At 38.1% G+C, this 19,752-nt stretch overlaps 1 protein-coding gene across 5 annotated transcripts in view; it reads right to left on the bottom strand.

Moving 5' to 3' along the window:
* The window catches only part of ETV1 (ETS variant transcription factor 1), a 66,911-nt gene extending 49,241 nt beyond the window's left edge, over window positions 1-17,670 (bottom strand). For 2 of the 5 annotated variants that reach the window (XM_054817530.1, XM_054817532.1), the window contains exons 1-5: window positions 17,518-17,670; window positions 16,856-16,989; window positions 15,985-16,072; window positions 14,137-14,184; window positions 4,202-4,255 (exon numbers count right to left, since the gene is read on the bottom strand). In XM_054817530.1, the coding sequence (XP_054673505.1) occupies window positions 4,202-4,255; window positions 14,137-14,184; window positions 15,985-16,072; window positions 16,856-16,900 (235 nt within the window). In that variant the 5' untranslated portion in view covers window positions 16,901-16,989; window positions 17,518-17,670. Of the gene's footprint in view, window positions 1-4,201; window positions 4,256-13,616; window positions 13,953-14,136; window positions 14,185-15,984; window positions 16,073-16,855; window positions 16,990-17,121; window positions 17,308-17,517 lie in introns of those variants that run through there. The other 3 variants (XM_054817531.1, XM_054817534.1, XM_054817533.1) reach the window with 3 other exon arrangements.
* Window positions 17,671-19,752: the final 2,082 nt, after the last annotated feature.

Genomic DNA, 19,752 nt, shown 5'->3' with positions numbered 1-19,752 from the left:
AAACACGATTATGCTATTAAGACACCAGGCAATCTGGTTTGGTGTAGGGTAATCCCCATTTATAACCAATTGTACCAAGGTCGAATTACAAATCAGCGTATTGTTGACAGTACCAAGTTTTCTCTGCCAACTACATCCTTTAAACATCAGCAAATCCTACCTACTTCCTCTTGTGTCTGTCATAGAAACCGTCCAAACAATGGGAGCAAGCAATCTTCACCTCAACAGCTATTGACTTCGAGCAAACTGAACACTTTATTCATTTTTACTCCCAGATTGGAAAGCCCTTGCTGTTCTACAGTATCCGAAAGCCTCACCACTGATTACAACCAGTTCAGGATCTGGCTCCTCCTCAGTATATGAAAATGGACTTGAAACAATAGGAAACCTTATCTGAGGAAGTTAACGCAGGTCACCCTTCTGAACACGTGAATACTGACTTTACGCGGACAGAAAAACAGCTTAACTAAGTCTTACAAATTAGGTAAGAATTTGGAAAAAGTGTCACATACAGAACGCTGATTTAAAGGAAAAAAAAAGCATTCATCTTTTTGGAGAAACAGATGTTGCATTTTTGCTTTATACGAATTTTCATGTAATTGCTAAAAGAAGAGTCATTAGGAAGTCACCTGGATATATAGCAAACAGGTCAGCTGAAGCATAGCAGATTCAGAATGGGGCAAAACCAACCTGCCTAACACAGAATTTCCAAATAAATCCCTGTAAAAGTGATTCCTCCCTCTTTTTGTGCAATTTTTATTTCTTATGAGAATGGAAATGAAAGAGTAAGAAAATTACACTATTTAATATGCAACTGTGATACTTTTCCACTGTAATTGCAACCCAGAAAAAAAATTTTCTGATACACATTTTTCTTCCTTAGAACTCAAAAAGTTCAGTCATTGCAGAAAGCAGAAGGTTATGAGAAACTAAACTGCAATTTGTTTTTCAAATTTCATCAGAACAGGCTAGTTGTTATCCACTCTTCATTCTGCTCACTCTGAGCTAAACTACAAAAATGTTCTTTGTGATAGGTATTCAAAGTTAAAAAAAAAATTTAATAAAAAGGGGGCTTTGGACACTGTGACAAAAAAAGACAGGTTTGGAAATACAGACATTTCTAAGATTATTACGGTAGGAAGGACCTCTTTCCAGAAGACTTAGTGGAGTAACAAACTAAATTCAACTTTAAACAGGTAAACTGTAGTTTAAAGTATTAAGAGGAAGCTTGACACGACGGATCCTTAGCTAGTAGAAATATGTGTGATTCCAGTAACGTCAATATTGCCACATGCAGTTGCGCTAGCTGTTGATCTCACTCATAATATCTAAAGCCCACACCTAACTATAAATATATATATTATGTTTGCTTTTCAAAAACTGATTGAAGTTTAATAGCAACTCATAATTGAAATATTCATGGTCCCAAGCTAGCTTTGAAGTTAAATCCCTAAGTGGATAAAGTGGACTGTATATCTAATCTAAACTAAATGTTTCCCTTAGTTACTAATACCAGTGCAGTTTCACCAGTTAAAATCATTATTACAGAACAGAAATGCAAAATCCACAGCACTTTAAGGGGTGTTTAATCCTGCTCAGCGCTGGCACACAGCACGTGTTCTCGGCAGTATCAGTTCCTCCGCTACCTTCCACATCTTTGCTTCAAGAGTTGACTAACTTAGTGATTTCTAGGCAAGAAAGTTTTAACCATAGCTTTCCAGCACTTGCTACTGTTACTGAAGTTTCTTACAACTCATTTTAATGTTACAAGTTTCAATTTAAGACCAGAAATCTACCTGTTTTAAAGCCCATTTCTCAAGCAATGAACCTAGAAATAAAATGTCACTAATTTTTGTACCTGGACCGCAGACTGTAACAGTTTCAACGGAGTACTTCGGTTTTCTTCACATATTCTGCAAATCACACACACATACACCCTATATACAGCTCCATAAATGAAATCTGTGCAGCAAATTTAAATGAGGTGGCTGGCCACAGTTTGGTTGCCCCTGAAGTAGAAAGTGGCTGGTGACCCCCTTCACTGGTCTACACTTCTGTCCTTCACCATTTTTGGGTCTATTAAGTTTATTGAACACTGAATCTATGAAAGCTTGCCCATCCTCTCCCATGTTTAAAAAAAAAAAAAAAAAGTTTTTTTTTTTAAAAAAAAAAAAAAGTGCTCCTGCCAGGCTGCTGCCAGTAACAGGGTGAGCACTGTACAGACATATAGATTATATATAGTAAGTCATTATAATAGAGTTTGAAGGCAGGTTTGGATCCTAGAGAAAACAGACAGAATTGTGCTACTTCTGCAGCAGTAATTTCCCCATGGCTTTGGTTATGTTGATCTCCGTTCCTGTTTCGCAGAGCCCACAGCTACATACATTATATCCAAGTATATGTCTGAAACTCCATAACCTTTGCCAGAGTAACTCTCCAGGAAGCTCTCCTGACCTTTACGTAAGATAAAGAAACCAACTGAAATGAAGAAATAAATGTTCCTTTGATAATACTGTGTAAGCTGTGGCTAAGGAACTTTGAAATACAACAGCATTAATAAAATAACCATATTAGGAGAATTTCTTTATCACCAAAAGCAGTGACCAGCTTCAATGGAGCTTTTCATTCACAGTTCACAAATTATTTTCCAAGAATCATTGACTTGTTGTGTAACGATAATTGTGGGTTAATAGAAGCCCTAACTGAACTTTGTACTCTTACACAAAGGATGTATGCATACATGACTATATTTGGACACAGCTCCATATGTAGGATAACATATCTGATTTTCAACTTATAGTTTTGGCTTTCATATTACAATTTATTTTATTTTGAAAGTCTCTGAAGCCAGAGGTGAAAAAAAAACAGAAATCCAGTTACAAAGGTCAACTTTAAAAGTTTAAAAGTGACCATGATTGTTGGTTGGTATAGGCACAGGAACTTCTACAGAAAAACAAAAATAAATTGTTGCTGTGCAGGTATATGTATTATCAGAGTCCAGGGTAAAAAAAAAACAACCTTTTTTTTCTTTTTTCCCCACAAAATGTTGCTATGAATACTCTTAATAAATTTTTCTTAAAACAGTTTCTCAGTAACTGGAAAAAACTTCTAAAAGATTTACAAGAAAACTCAACAAGTCTGAATTTGGGTTTTTTGGGTTAAAGACTATTTTAATGCAATTCTTTCTAATCTCTCTAATTTTAATCCTAACATTTCAGTATGTGAATGCTGTATTTAACAGCTATCTGGTTTAGTGAACTGCAGTAATTCACTCTGATAGGATAAATTATTTAAGTTATTTAGCAAAACGGAAAAGCTACCATGCGCTCTGCTGCAATCAGCAGACACTGTTTAGAAGAGACCTCGATGATGGAGAGAAGCCTTGCCATGAGGAAGAAAGATGCATAAAGAAGCTCCAAGAAGTCTGTGACTTTGTCAGATAATGTTTCTCATGCCATTTCTTTACTATGCCCTTGCTACCACCCAAAACCGCAGAACAGCAGGTACAGCAAAGGGAAGCCAGCGTTAAACAGAAAAGTAGCACTTTAGCAGGTAAAGGCAAGATTTGAGGGGTACAGGCTAAAAAAAAAAAAAATAAGAAGTTTGGGCATGTGTTAAGTAAAGCAGCAAACAATGCAAGGCATTCAGCTTAACATAACTCCAGCTTCCTCCCATTAATTCAAAGGGAAATTTTGTTTGAGCAACAAAATGCCACATGCTACGATGACTTAAAAATGCTTAAGCAGTGGCTGTATTTAATTGGTTATGTGGAGAATTTTGTTTATTTATTTATACACAAAACATACTGAGCAGCCCTATTTATGCTCAGCAGCGTTACCTCCTATGTCCCACAGCATCTGATCCATACCGGCTCAACACGCTCCTCTCCTCACTCCATGGAGAGAGAAAACTCCCTCCACCTCCACATCGCGAGTATTTCCTTGCTTCCCTGGGACCAGGGGGTGGGAATTATAGGAGAGGGCCCCCCCCCGATAAAGGTTATACCTTCAGCCCAAACAACTTCTTTTGGCCGCACGTCAAAATGCCACTTGCTTTATCTATTCATTACGCTGATGTCACCGACTGGCGAAAGGAGCTATCACATGACCGCAAATGACACAATAAATAACAAATATGAAGACCCAAGTATAAATTTACAAATACATATTTTTAAGAAAGTGATGATTCATACTATACTTACAACTTTCAGCCTGATAGTCTGGCACAAACTGCTCGTCATTGTCAGGTACCTGAGCTGAAGAAAGGAAAACCAAAAAAACAAACAAAAAACAAAAACAAGGAAAGAATTAAAAGAAGCCATTAAAGCATAAATAAAGATTCTTGTGCTTAATTACAAGCACAGGCAAGATTAAAACTAGGATATTTTTTCTTCTCATTGTTGGGTATGAAAATCAGGCAAGCGCATCATTTTAATATCAGATAAACCCTGGGGTGAAGCTGTGCGGTGCAGTGCGAGCCCAGAGCAGCCCCGCTACGGAGCGATGGGAATGGGAGGGCGCGAAGGCTGACGCCGGCACTGTCCCTGCCTCACTCCCTGCGCGAGGGTCTGGACCTACCATGCCGCTGGTAAAACCCACCAGTGCTCATTTTCAAAATATCTGCACGGGAAGTCTGCATAAAACCAAATCCTAGTGTTTAACACCTATGCATCTTTAACGCCAAACTACCACACCTTCGGCTTACTTAAAAGCGACTTCAATTTTTCATGGCAATCAGCCAACACGGTAGGGCTGTTTTGTTATTGTTTTAAATACTCAGAAAGAACTGTTTTACCAGACCACAGAATTCCTGGTTCAATGACAACATTTCAGACATTGGGAAAAAAAAAAAATTTACTTAAAGCAAGAATCATTAACATCCATTCACCTTGTGTAAGATCATCTTTGCTTTTAGGAAACTTTCATCACAAACCTGAGCTATAAAATACAATCATTTCACGGTCTGCTGATACATAATTTTGCGTCTGCGGTACCACAGTTCCTCTTCATTGTATATCTAAGATATTAGCCATCTCTCATACCGTGTTGTAAACTCATTTAAACCATTTAAGCTGAAACACCACTGAACGTATATTATAGGTGAATACGTTTGAACAACTGCAGAACATTACACTGAGAAGTGGCATCCTCGGAGAACGACTGGTTCTGGGTACATCCCGAGAGATCCAGCTTACCATCTCTGAACTTTGTCATCTTGTCCTCAACATGCAGTTACTAGAATCATCACAGCAAAGCTGCCTAAAATTATTTGTTTGAAAATATTTCAATTTACACAGTTCTTGTCTAAGCACAAGCAAGTAATTCATATGATCTTAATTAAAAGTTAACATCTGCCATGATCTGGTTACCCGACAAGATTTGAGAGGTAAATACTGGTTCTATAATCATTTATTGAAACTGTGACTATCGCACCATTAAATATGTTAAATGATAAAATATAACTTTAATGCCATTCAAGACACTTTCTAAGTTTAGGAAGCATACATTCCCTTTTATATATGTGCAATTGCTACTAGTTCTAACAGAATTTGTTTGAATTAAAAATACATATTTAATTCTAATTAGTCACAATTATTTTGAATGTGCACTACAGTACTCTTCATGGACCAGATCTCTACTCCTTACTCAAGAAATATTTCTAATGATATAACTGAGGTTTTTTTCCTGGGTAGAGTTCAGAATCCGGCTCATTGTACCAAAAAATTATTTGCTCTCATTTTAAAATAAATGTTTAAAGTCCTACTGTCTTAATTGCAGCAAATACCCCTTAAGAACAAATGACCTTGGGAAGTCTGCAAACACAGATTTGAAAAGAAGTGTGAATAAGATAAATACAAAAAGTGTAATTAGCATTACTCTGAAAGAAAGCATAGCTATTGTTGCTTTGTTGTTGGGGTTTTTTTAATAATCTATCCTTTTACAAGAAACCGGTACCTCTGAGGACATGTTAGCTCCTCAAAGTTTGAAGCTGTATAAAACACATATTTTACCACCCCAAATATTACCAGTATTTTTGATGCATTAAATTTCTCTTTCCTCCAGAGAAACCACAGGATTTTTACCAGAAATGAACTCAGGGACAATATGAGCCCAAATACTAACACCCCGCAATTTCTGACATTTCATGCAATTCACTGCATGCAAAGGTTAGGCATTTTCCTTGCAAAAATGCCAAACATTTGAGTGTCACAGAAGAATCCAATTATGAAATCAAGGTATCCTACTTAAAAATCAGTTCCTAAGGATTTCTTACATTTCCAATTGTTTTTGAAGGGTTTGTGAGTACATTTAGAGTTAAAGTAATTGTATCAAGTAATTTCTTGTTTACAGAATACACATCCCACACATTTTTCTTAAGCCAGCTATCATTTTTAAATGCAGCAAGGAGGCTAGTATGACTCTAATTTTTCATACACACGCACTCTTTTTTTTTTATATATATATATGTTAATTTGTGAATCCAGAATATCCGAAAAAGGCTAAAAGAAAACAGAAACCCTCCTGTTGAAATCCAGAGGCTACATTTACTGATTGTAGAACTGGGATAGCAATCTTATATAACTTTCTAGAGTGTACTCTGCGCACCGGACTGCTTCACCGATGCTTAATTTTATCAGTTTAACTTGACTTAGTCCAGTTTAACTTGACTTAATCTGTTATAGACATATACGTATATATTGGTAAATGAGGTCCTTTTTTTTTCCAGTCAAAGAGTAAGAAAAAATAAAATACATCTGGTTGAATTGTCACAGAAAAACAGTATATTACTTTAGAGATACTGTCATTACCCCAATTTAGTCTGGAGTAAACAAGAAAAATATACTTCATTCATAGATCTCCAAAATTTATGAAGGCATATTTAGTAGAGAACAAGGCGCATCACTTTATCGGTACTGTAGAAATAGGTGGAGACTATGCTGTCAAAATGTATTTTAAATACAATATTGACATAGCCTTAAAAGCCTCTGTAGGAAAAGGAATACAGCAAGCTAAGAAGTGTTTTAAACCCTGCCAAATATAAACAAAACAAATAACAATATCCAAAATGTTCAATCCAGGAACATACATTTCCTACTGGAATCTAATTTTAGTAGCATCAGTACCTTAGAAACAAACCCACAAGCCTATACAAAGAAATTAAAAGGACCCGCTAACTGTTGCAAATGAGAACTTAAATTATTCCTTTGTTTAATCTGATATTCTTTTTAAACTATCAGAACTGAAACTCGCACATGATCATACTGCAGAAAAGCAAGCAATCATCATTAGCCCAATACACAGACTTCCTCCACCAGCATCTTGCTGTGAGAGGGCAAATCGTTGGGATACATCATCCCAGCACTCAAAGGGAAGAGGGCTTTTTGTACCTTGAGTTTGGATCATTACAGGCAGACTTTGTAGGAAATTGAACAGACAGGTAAAGACACTTCAACCTGAATGTCCAAAAGAAAAATGTAACTTGCAGTGTTGCAACTGCCTGCACATTTATATATGCATGCCAGTCATTTCCTCTTTTATTCACAAATGACTGCAATTCAGCAAGGCTGCCATAAAATCTTCATTGGTCTTCTGTTAACATACTCAACACAAGACACAACGCATAAATCACCAAAACTTTTTTTTATTTTTACTTTGCCATTCAGAGGAAAATTGGAAAAGATATCTGAAATGATCATCTAACTGAATGAGAATATTTCCCTGAGCTACTTAATTATAGGGGTTTGAGAAGGCAAGTATATTCCAAAAGACTAATAAAAGGTTTTGAAGGATATTAAGCACGTGGCTTTTACTGCTAATAGCAGAAGCAGCTACATTAGTTCTTTCCACATTCAGAGCCATCAAGTCTCAGACTCCTGAAGTAGGCAACATCTGCAGCATAAGCTATCCAACTCAGTCTAGATTATTACCAAAAGTTTTCTTTTTCTTCTGCTTATAGCTATGGTGTCTCAAGAGGATTTAGGAAAAGTGCAGATATATTAATGATGATCTTGAGGATGTTATCAGTTTAGATTTTACAGTTTCACTACCTACTGAGTTAAAATCAGTTTGCCAAAAGCAAACATTCACAACACAAAAATACTTAATACTTGTTTGTAGTTTTTAGAGCTTTAAAAAGCCTTTTAAAAGCTGAACTGACAGCTCATTGTGCAAAGGGAAAGCAATTTGGGAAACAAAAAAAAAAAAAGTTTAAAACTGGGGCCTGTTAGCTTGCTTTCATTGCAAGTAAACAAAAATAAAAAGTCCCCATTAACAAGCATCCAGGACAAAAGGAGTTAATATTTAATTAAAACCAGCTCTATCCACTGTAACAATGACCTGGAGCCAAACAAGGCAGAAGATGTATGAGTCATTCTTTCTGCCAGTGAATGAGACAGCTGATCTCCGAAGCAATTCCTCAAGACAAGCAGTCAGAACTGGAGTTCTGCCTCCATTCACAAAAACACAGTCCAGCATGAACCATGTGGCCCCAACCACAAGCTTTTCATGTCACACCCTTCCAGAAAGCTACAGCAAAGTAAACTTGAACTTTAGGCATAAACAGACTGATTTCACTGCTTTGTCTCAAGATGCAGCACAGACCTGCTGAGGAACATATTTAATAAATGAAAAGTTAAGCGAACTATAAAGGGCTTAAATTTAACTCTTCCTTCTCCCAATCACAAACTGCTTCCAAAAGCTCAGCTGCACTCCAGGGAAAGGTGTTCCTGTTAAAAAACGGAAACTTTCCAGAAAAACAAGAAGCTGCAAACCTCCTCGCTTCACTTAAAACTTTATTTTGGGTAGCAGAACATTTCCTGTGGTCCTGTGTTCTCTGACCTCACGCTTCACTTTTAGAGCTAAGAGCAACTCGTTTTAAAATATCGATGATTTATTCAAAGCAGCAAAAGAAATTTAAATCGACAGGAAATTATATATGAACCGTAGTTTTTTGGCTTCAGCTAAAATAAGACTTCAGGCCTCAACAGTAATGAGTCTATTGAGTTCTCTTTGATTCACTGTCACTTCTGAATATCTGAAAGACTGTATAAATTTTAAGTATTCCTGAAAGAGCTGGGGGGGGGGGGAAGGCTGATGGTTGTTGCTTGTTTTTTTTCCACAGGAACAACTGTTCTAACAAAGGAGCATTCAGAAGGCAGAACAGTGACAAATTTCAAGATGGTAAAAATATTATTTCCCATAAGCACTGGATTTGCTGTCAAAACAACCCAAACCCCTTTTTACATAAAGTGAGATGCTCTGACTAATAAACTTAAATGCAGTTCAAAACTAGCTCCAGATCTCAAAGTTCTTCCTTATGTGAATAATCCCTAGGAATATGAAGATGGGTTTGCAGAATCTGCTCTTCATTTGCTGCTATACTAAAAATGAGAAAAAAGTTAGCTTAAAAGAAACACTCACATTTAACATTTTGCTACACTCCTCATGGTTCACAAACCCCACTACGCCTTTGAAAATTATTATTTTGAGTAAAAAGGCATCTACTTTTCCAGCAAACAAGAAAAATGTTAAAAAGTTTATTACTACATAGACTTTCAGACTTATAGATTTCTGGTGGTTTCATTTCTTTTGGATTTCTTTTTAAAAGAATACTCCCTCCTCTCTCATTTTACCTAATCTAACTTTTTTTGTGCTCAGATATTTAAGATCGAGAGCTACAAGTATTTGAAAACCAAATCTGTCAGATCACTAGAATAAAAAAAAAAAAAAAAAAAGAGAAGCTATTCTCTGTATTACAAACTTCAAAATGAAAATCTTTTCACTGTTTTTTTTAAGAGTGTCTATCCCCATCAGACAGATTACAGACATGGAGGTATTAAATTATCATTTCTTGACTATTTTTACTCCTACAAAAATGTGGATAGTTCTTGAACATGGCTACATAGCATTTGCCTTTCACTGGGTAAATTTTCAACTTTTTGGCAGAAGAAAGCTACTGGCCAGAGTAAGCTGCTACACATCTTCACTGATTTAAACGGAGCCTCTCTAGACTAATATTTGAAGATCTAGTACTTTCTTTTATTAAAAATAATCCTTTGAGTACTAGAAACTACTTATTTTCATACCTCTTCATTTAAGAAATAAACTAGAAGCCAACACTAGCTTAGACATCACCACGACACTGGTGCATCCTTCATGGTAGGAGAACTGAGGGCAGAAACTTATTTCCTAAAGTTCATTCCAAATTTGGATATTAATTATTTGAGAGAAATAACTTACTTTCAGACACCAAGAACTGTCTTTCAAATATCAGTAGCTTGTATTAGCCATCCACTCAATTTAGCTAAGCTGCAGTAGAGGCATGAACCCATTACCTGTGGCTATTATTTCAAACCACTTACTGTTCACTTAATCTTTTTGTATTTATTCAAGTCACCCAAAGAACATTATATTTTATTTTTCAGTTTATTACCATCTGAGAAGCGTATTATCTGTTGCTCTAAGCAGCAGATCTAGCGCATAAATTCATTATTTGTCTTTGCTTGGGATGCCTTTTATGTATCTTTAACAAGCTGTAGGAGAAACTAGTATCTGAGAGAGTCATTTTAAATAAAAAAATGGGGTTTTGTTAATCTGTTATTCCCCCAAAACCAAATGCTTTCACCATGGAAAGAAGACTTTCTCTCACTAAGAGTTTTTTCTCCCTTTTCTTTTAATTCCAGAATAACAAGTAACAGCTACCATGATGAGATAACATTAGATTAATATTTGAACCATTTTTTCAAGTCACTGAACAATTGCTATCTGCCAAAAGCAATCTGATTCCAAATATACAGAATCAATAAAGTCATTTTATAATATTATAATGACAAAATGTTGCCATCTAGTTATTTAAATATGAAACAAAAGATATTATCTGAATACTATTTGCCTTGGTAAGCAATAGGCAATTTTAACTATTTCCTTTCAAATTTGAAGGTTGAAACAATTATTAAAGCCTTCTCACTTTCATTTTCTGACACCAGGAAATAGTTATAATCTATCTTCTGTCCAGCATAACAATCGACATGAGGGAACCTTATTCAGACTAAGTTTACATCAAAATAGTTCAGATTCTTTCTTACATATTTAATACTACACAGAGTAAGAAGCAACACGCATTTCTATAAAAATCTAGTATGCAGCTAGTGGTACACATTTGTAAGTTTTCTGTAAGTAGTATTCAGCTTGTTAATTATGGAATAATAAAATATTAGAGAGGTTACTGAATTGTTTACATTTTGGATTAATTCTTTAATATATGTGAACCTCCCACCATTTTAAATAGGAAAAGAATACATTTTTTTTTTGGTTTTACTTGTTGACCACCAACTTGTCACAGGTGACACTAACTGTAAAAACCTCCAGGCTACAATATGTGATGTAGTAAGGATAGCTTCAGGAAAAGCAAAGCAAAACAAACAAAAAAAATCCACAAGCATTTTTTGCGTATCATAAAATGCAACTCACTTTCTTCTCCTGACTAATAAGTAAATTTTTGACCTGGTTACTCCCCAGTGGGGATCTGAACTCGTGGGAGAAACCTGGTCAGCTGCCACTGCTTTTCTTAAAAAGGGTCAAGATGTTTTAAAATTTCATGGTCATTGCCCTGGCTCCAGCGCATTATGAAAAGAAATATGTAAACATTACTGATGCTGCCAAATTGGCAGACTTCTAGCCTATGAAGGTCCAGAAGAACATAAATGGACATATCTAGCAATGGGTAAACAAGTCTGATTTCAAAATCTGTTTCCTGGCTAAGCTCATCCATGTAGACATTTGAGCAGAGCCACAATATCCTCAAACACTAGTATATTATAAAGACTACCAAAAGTTGTTTAGGGTGGGGTTTTTTAATAAAAATTTGGGATCAACTTAATAGCTCAATATTTGATTTTCTCATCTTGACTTTTTATTTAAGTTTTAGTTTAGCCTTTGGAAAAGCTGTGCAAAGTTTGTGTTTTAGGGAACAGCTAAAAGCATGGCGTGGCCTGAATCATATAGATTTAGATTAGAAGACTAAAAAAACTGTAATATTTATTTGTAATATGCTGTGGAAAAATAAAATTATAACATTCTTTAGCTTTATTATCCTCTGCTACATGAAAAGGCAGCTTTTTTTTTTTTTCCAGTTTTAAATACTTACCAGATGATGCTATCTGCTTTTACAAAGGTTCCTCAACCTAGCTGACACAGGACTAGACACCTTTCTCTCTCAAAGCCTATCTAAATTTACTAAGTGAAATAGACTCAGATAAAGAGAAAAAAAAAGGCTTTCAAACAATTCATTCTAGTCTAAAATAAGCAGTGCCTCCAGAATAAAAATAGCCATTGCAGTAATTTAGGTACCTGCAGAAATTATTAAATCAGCTTTAAATTCCTTATTATTTTTCAAACTTACATTATTATCTGCACATGCAGATAATAAACTTACATTATGAATCTGCCTGTATTGTTCTGACTTATGATCAAAGAAATTTAATCATTTTCAGAAACAAAAGCATCCATGCCAGTGAAAAATCAAACTAAAAGTTCTCCTCTCCATCACAAAATAGTATCTTTTGAGCAGTATTTTAACATATTTCTGGCTTGTTAGGATGAATGAGATGATACAAAATAAAGAGATCCTTAGGAAAATTACCACAGGGAAACAGTTACAGTTGTATCTGATCATTACACTACAAAAATGATCTTAGTACAGGACATTCTGTTTTCAGTGATTAGGAAAGAACCATATTAATTCATAAAAATATATCCTCTGATCCATTAAAGAGGGTTTTTTTATTATCTACCAAATAACCGTATGCTAAAAATAATGCTAGAATAAAAATGTCAGCAAAATAAACAAGATCTCACAACTTACTTATAGGTTAAGAACTTGACTAACTATATTTAAAGCTGTTAAAATCGGTATGTGGGTAAGTAGTCATCAGCAATATTTCCCTCTTTCTATGAAAACCAGCAGCAAGCACTTCACCCCAACATCCCTCCTTTCCCAAAAAAGCATAACATCTATTCTATAAACAACTGTCCATACTCCAGTACACGATAAAAATTAGAAATATGTGAATACTCACAGTCATTTAAATCAGGATAAATTTGGAGAGATTATGTTAACTTGCATCAAAATGTTTATTTCAGATGCAGAAGTTTACATTAAAAATTCAACCAGAAATATTAAGAACAGACAATGCATAAAAATATTTAAGCTTGAAATAAACAGAATTGTAAATATCAAAAGAAAAAAATCAGAAAATATTGCTGAAGAGAACAAATACACTTCAACAAACAGAAAGCTACATTGCATTTCATTAAAGTTCTCTTAATGCAGCAGCTCTTTTTTTGTTATTGTTAAATGAATCTCTCAACAGCTACTCAAATTCAGATTTGTACATTATTGTTCTTAAACCCTCTCTCTTTAGTAGAATGTGCTCTGCAAGATTATTTGAAATACTTAAAAGCACAAGCAGGTGTAAAACAGACTGATGACAGTTTTCTAATCACCCAGTACACAATCTCACAACTACAAATATGAAGACAAAAATAACATGCAAAATATTTAAAGGTTTCCGAAAAAAAAAAAAAAGAAATAGTACTTTTTAAGTATTCCATACACACCTAGTGTTCTGTGTTGTGAACAAGGTGGAAAGAAGACACTTGCACTTAAATCTTGAAGCATCCCGTCCCGATGAACCCAGAGAAACTAATTTCTGCCATCAGAAAAGTACTCCACCAGAACACCAAATAATTATATGTGCTGCTCTGAAGGAAACAGCAAGCCCAGTTCTGGCTGTATGTAGTCTCTCGAGGTACAATAATATAAACCTGATCAATTGCAATTAAAATCTAAACAGAGGCTTAGAACTTGAAGTCTTGGTGCATTAGTTCTTGCCAAAAGCAGATGTGATTGTGAGCTGGAAGCAATTTCTCCTGGTAATTTGTGATGACACTGGGTAGAGCAGCCCCAGAGTCCCCAAAGACAAACTCATCAGAGGCTCTAATGTATGCATGACACATGAGGTGGCTCTTTTAGAGCTCAATTAATTGGGCTGAACATTAAGACAGCAAGTTCAGGACTTTTTTTTTTTTCCCCTCCAGAGTTGTTTTTCCTCTTTTTACAAGCAGTTTTTTCCCTTACCTTCTGCAAGCCATGTCTCCTGTAATTGGCTCAGATCTTGAAAGAGTTCTGCAAAAGATGAAGACATGGATAAAAGACTCACACCTTTAATCTCTTTGTAAGATTAAAATATGCTCAAAAATATATTTTTCTTTAAGAACAATGTACATGAATGCTATTTTGGCAAACATACAGACGAAGTAGATATTTTCAGGTTACAGTTAATGATTTTTCTACAGTTGTTAATAAAAAGAAGTACTGACTGTATTTTTTTATCAAGTCCTGAAATAATAACCAGAATCTTAACCAAGTTCTATAGTATAAAAGGCTCATGCAGCAATACATAGAAAAGTTAAAAATTATATTCTTTCTTACAGGTGAACTATTTCTCCTTATACAATTCGGGCCTCCTCCTGCAATATCTGCCCCAGATAAAGCTCTCTCGGACTTCAGCAGCAGTTCTGCCTGAGCAATGACTGAGTACTGTTATTAGCAGGGTTGTAATTATCACATAAAAATTTTGAAGCAAAGACCTGAGATGCTGCAATAGCAAACAGAAATGGGAAATCTTTTGTACTTCCCCTTATGTTTTACTTTGTATGACAAAAGAATCACCACCTTTTCCTCTGTGCTGTACTCACTGGACTTCCTTAAAGTGAAACCACTTTCTCCATGGACTGAGTTTTGCAGCAGCTCTTTCTGTTTGCAATTCATTGAAATCAGTTGCTTACAATGGGTGTAAACCAGAGCAGCATTCGGCTTACTTGCAAAGCTCAGAAACGCAGTTATGAAAATTCTGTTTACTAAGACTAAGTAGGATATTTGAACTGACAAATGGTTTATTTTTAATTTACTGTATTTTGAGAGAGACTTCCTCTTTTTATGAATGCTGACAGATAACTATTTACATACACTTAAGTGACAGTGACTATTCATTTACCCTGTGGACTGATACCTCATGTTCATGTTGGGAAATCATTTAACTGAAAATCACAAAGTTGTTTTCTTTTGAATCTACCCAAGAATAAACTTTTCCAAACAAGTAAGTAGGGATTTTGAAAAGTGTATCAATGTGTCCTCACCCTGATAAGATTTATATAGAGGTAAGTTGTCGGCCCCTATATACCTTCCTATACGTCTTACATACTTACAGGGGTGTAGGCGTAGCATCTATACTGACCTCGTAACCTGAGGAAGTGTTAACAGCTATTGCCAGACCACAGTTCTCAAGCTACAGTCATGTGAGTGGCTACTGATGGGACTAAGTTACAAATCTTTGGCTCTCCAAAACTTTGTCCACTCTAGACTGCCTTAATCGAACTTCCTGGGATTTTTAACCCTACCAGTGTCACACAGCAACAGAAAGAGGCTACCAGACACCAGGAGCCTGACTACTAGCTCTACAGTAATGCTAGAGTGAAAACCAACAGTCTCCACACGAGCATTCTCACTCCTGCTACCACCAGTGAACACACACCAGTGAAAAGGATGTTAAAAGATGAGAGGAATGAGGAAAGCCCTGAATCTCAAGAAGCCTGAAGGTGAAAAAGCCAGGTGCCACGACTTGTGTCAGATGCTGCAAAGGCTTGGCCTCAGTGCATGACATCCGCGTGCCACATGTGCAGCAGTATCTAAAATGCAACAGGCTAAGTCAAGAAAAGGATATCAACTTTATCAGTTTATTGCCTCTGCCAGTTTGTTTTGCAGTAGTAAATGCAATTTTCTTGTCTTGTTTATTCAGATTGATCTAGATACATTTATCTCCAAAATAAATAAATAAATAGCTCTCAAAATGCTTGTCTGCCTTAGTAAGTAAGTCGGGGAGGGGGGGCGGGGGGGGAGACGGGACAGGGGATGACAAGCCCTCACCTTCTGAATCATGAGCCAGGTCTCTGTTAATGAATTTTCTTTTCCTGACATTTGTCGGTCTCTCATTACAGTTTCTCCCACGCGGATTCTATAAACAGGAAAGATCAGTTACTTTAGAAATCTGAGGGGTTTTGTTTTTTTTTTTTTCATTTAATCAAGAATACTTAAAGCCAGCATGAATTCTTTACATTTTCAAACAGGGAAACAATTGCCTCGCAGCCTCCAATTTCTAGCAAAAAGATATTGCTGAGCACCTAACATCCTCCAAAAGATTCCCATGTCTAAATGCAACACATTTCTATCTATCTACGTAGACATCTATTTGTACAGATACATATATAATGTGTTCAAGCAGCACCACAGTACCAACCATGTATTTTTAGCATCTAAAGTACACAAACCTACACAATAGCACATAAATCCCCTCTGCATAAGCTACGCAGGAGAACCCAGATATGAAATTATAATAGCCTGCTTTGTTTCCCTGTGTTACTTATAACATTGTTTGCAAAGTCCTGAAAGAAAGAAAAAGAAAAAAAAAAGGAAAAAAATGTTAACGTTTGCCTCAACTTCATTCTTCTGAGTGTTGCAGGCAAACGCAGCCAGAAACTTTGAATGCAGCTGCTGCTGCTCTTGCCTTTCTCATCTGCTAATCGTGTGCATGATTTTTTAATCATCCCAAAACTGTCTTTAAAAGAACATGATGCTTTACTGAAATAACTAAGAAGATAGACTCATCTTGCAGGCAAAGCTCCCAGATGAAGAGTCGCCCCTACAGCGGTAACAAAGCAGAGACTCTGTCTGCAAAACTCCCCCACAGAAATAAGTCGGAGTCAAGTTTATAAACACCAACTTTAAACTGATCACTCACATTGGTGACCATGTAAGGCACTTGCTGGTCATAAAATCCATCCATTCTGCAGCTCTTCCACAAGTCTTAGCTCAGTGTTTTATTTACTGGGCATTTGATCTGGAGATTTCCTCAGGATCTGGACTTCAATCAGCCTAGAGGGGAATACAAGATGGCTTTTAGATTTAAAAAAAAAAAAAAATCATGAATGAACTGCTGAATTTGCATACCTAATTAACCTCAAAGAGTCCCATTCATAAAAACAACCCTCCCTTCTCTGCCTTCACCTGGGTTACACGCTTCTGCCAGGAAAACACGGAGCAAAAGCACTTGGAGGCAGCAGCAGAAAGCAAGGCGAGAGGCAGGGTTTTATTTACACTCCCCGCCGTATCCCCCGGGCGATCCGCGCAAGTGGCAGCCCCGACTCTCGCAAACGTGTGCTCAACTCGTAATGGCGAACGGCGGGGCTCGCCGCGCACCTCACAGCAGCGGCGGCAGCGCCCGCCAGCCGCAGCCACGCGCACACACACACACACACACACACGCACCCCCCCACATACACACCCCCACACACGCACCGAGCCACCTTCTCCTCCCCCCCCACCCCCCCGCCAGGATCGCTTTTGCTGCCCACCACCACGCAATCCTGCGGGGCGGCAGACAAAGTTGCGGAGAAGACCCACCTGAAGGCCACGCGCGGCGATCGGCTGCAAAAAATTCCCTCCAAATTTAATAAAAACATTAATTATTCCCCGGCACTTCCCCCTTGGAAGCAGCGAGCGCCACTGACAGAGCTCAATCCCGTGGTTTTTCCTCTCCTCCTCCTCCAGGGGCCCCCGAGCCGCGCCGGCGGATCCCCGCCGCCCATTGGCTCCCCGCGCCCCCCGCCGGATCGCCGGATCGCCGCGCCGCCCGCCCGCCCCGGCCCCGGCCCCGGCCCCGCCGCCCCCCGCTGCCAACGCGGGGGGCGAGTCTCCGCTCTCTCCCCTCGGCTCTTCTGCCGGGGGTGGCGGGGAGGGGGGGGGGAATCGGAAATCGCAACTCGGATGCGCGGCGGTGCCGCCACACGGATCCCGGGATCCTGCACACCATGTCCCCTACACACACACACACACACACACACACACCCCCGGGTGGCAAGGCAACCCCCTCCCTTCACATGATTTATTTTAAAAAATAATAATTAAAAAAAAGTTTAGCCTCCCTGGCTCCGAAAAGCAACATAACACACGCACACGCCTTTTCTGATGGCAGAGCAGTCCCGCAAAACTTCGCGGGAGCCCGGAGGTGAGGGAGAGGTGAGCGCGGCGACAGGCTCATGCCACATCGGCGGAGACTTCGCACCGCTCTGTCAGGATCTGGTGGCATCCCGGAGTGGTTGGTTGGTTTTTAGTTTCTTTTTTTTTTTTTTTTCCCCCCAGCTGAATCATAGAAAGCAATTGTTATTTCTACTAGGATGACATAATTTCTAGGTTTTGTGGACAGAATTTGGCAGCATCCAGGCACCGGATCTAGGGGGTTTTTTGGTGCAGTGGTGCCAGGACCTATCAAACTCAGGATTTCTGAGGACTTCTCAAAGAAAGCTCACTTTCTTTTCTCTGTATAGAGTGGGTGTTGGAGGGCTGTGTCCAAAACCTCTGTTTTTTCTGAACTGCCAAAATGCACCAAAGTAGATTGTGTGGTTTCACGCAGCAGCTATATTTGTCCTCTCTGCACACTGAATGCCAGGTATCACGGGAATCAGGTGGTAAATTTAGGTATTCATGACGCTGTCTTGCTGCAAGATACGAAGTTTCAGAGTTTTATGATCTGATGTAGTTCAGCAATTAACAGGCAGAGCCCCAAGCTAGCAAGCCAAATTTTGCCTCCAGCCCTTTCTGAGGGTTTGCTTTATAGCTAGGGGTGTAAAGGCAACTGAAGAAACTTGGTTTTGCATAAATTGCCTGCAGTAGTATTAACAATATTCAGGTTACTTCTTCCATACTACTTTGTTTTGAAAAGAACAGTTGTTTTACTACACTGTATTCTGCAGCATGTTACTTTCCACCACAACCTTTTCTTTTTTTTCTTCTTCCCCTCTTTCTCCTCCTTTCTGATCTCTCTATTTGTACTCACTTGCCACTTGTCCTGTCCAGCCAAGGCAGAAGGAAGCACCATGTTCCCGCCACTTCTTGTCCTTGCCACGCTGCCTCATCAGCGAAAATGTTCACCACCAGTAGCTTGTTTTCTGTGTTCTTGCTGCTTCTGTTTCCACATACACACCCCAGCACACCTGGAATAACAAGAAAGTAATGATATTCTGAATGTCATATAAACCTATAATCATTTTATTGTGTTCTTGGCCAAGTCTCTGAGTTGCTACTCCTGTAAGCCACTTTTGTGACACAATAGGGGAATAAAACTCTACCAAATGCTCCAGGTATAAATGAAATTTCTTGGATAATGAGGCCATCATTTTCTTATTTATACCTATATCCAGACTAGAGCAGCTGCCGAGCCGGGGATGATGGCTACAGATCTGTCCCTAGGGAGTACATGGCCACTTTAACTCATGGACCAGCAGAACTGATGAAGCTACTACCTCTAGTCATCCATCCCACCCTGCTGACCAGCTCCTGAAGCACCGGAGTTTACTGCGTACTCTTTCTAAACCAACAGCATTGATGGATTGGCTTATCTTTAAACAGCACGCTAAAAATTATTGGTGTGTCAGTCAGCCCCAACTGAAGTTTCCGAGAGACCTCAGATCCATCAGGTATTAGGTACCGCCTGTGAAATTTGCACCACTGGATCCCATCCTGCGCTTCCCTGCACCATGGGCTGCACCTCACAGGTTGCTGGCACAGCACCATGGCCACCTTCCAGCACACACACTCCCACGGACACAGGTTTGGCACCCCAGTTTACGGAGCCGGAGG

The sequence above is a fragment of the Grus americana genome, chromosome 2, assembly GCF_028858705.1.
Source record: "Grus americana isolate bGruAme1 chromosome 2, bGruAme1.mat, whole genome shotgun sequence".
In the NCBI taxonomy this organism is placed as follows: domain Eukaryota; kingdom Metazoa; phylum Chordata; class Aves; order Gruiformes; family Gruidae; genus Grus; species Grus americana.
This window is presented reverse-complemented; position numbering and strand designations above follow the sequence as displayed.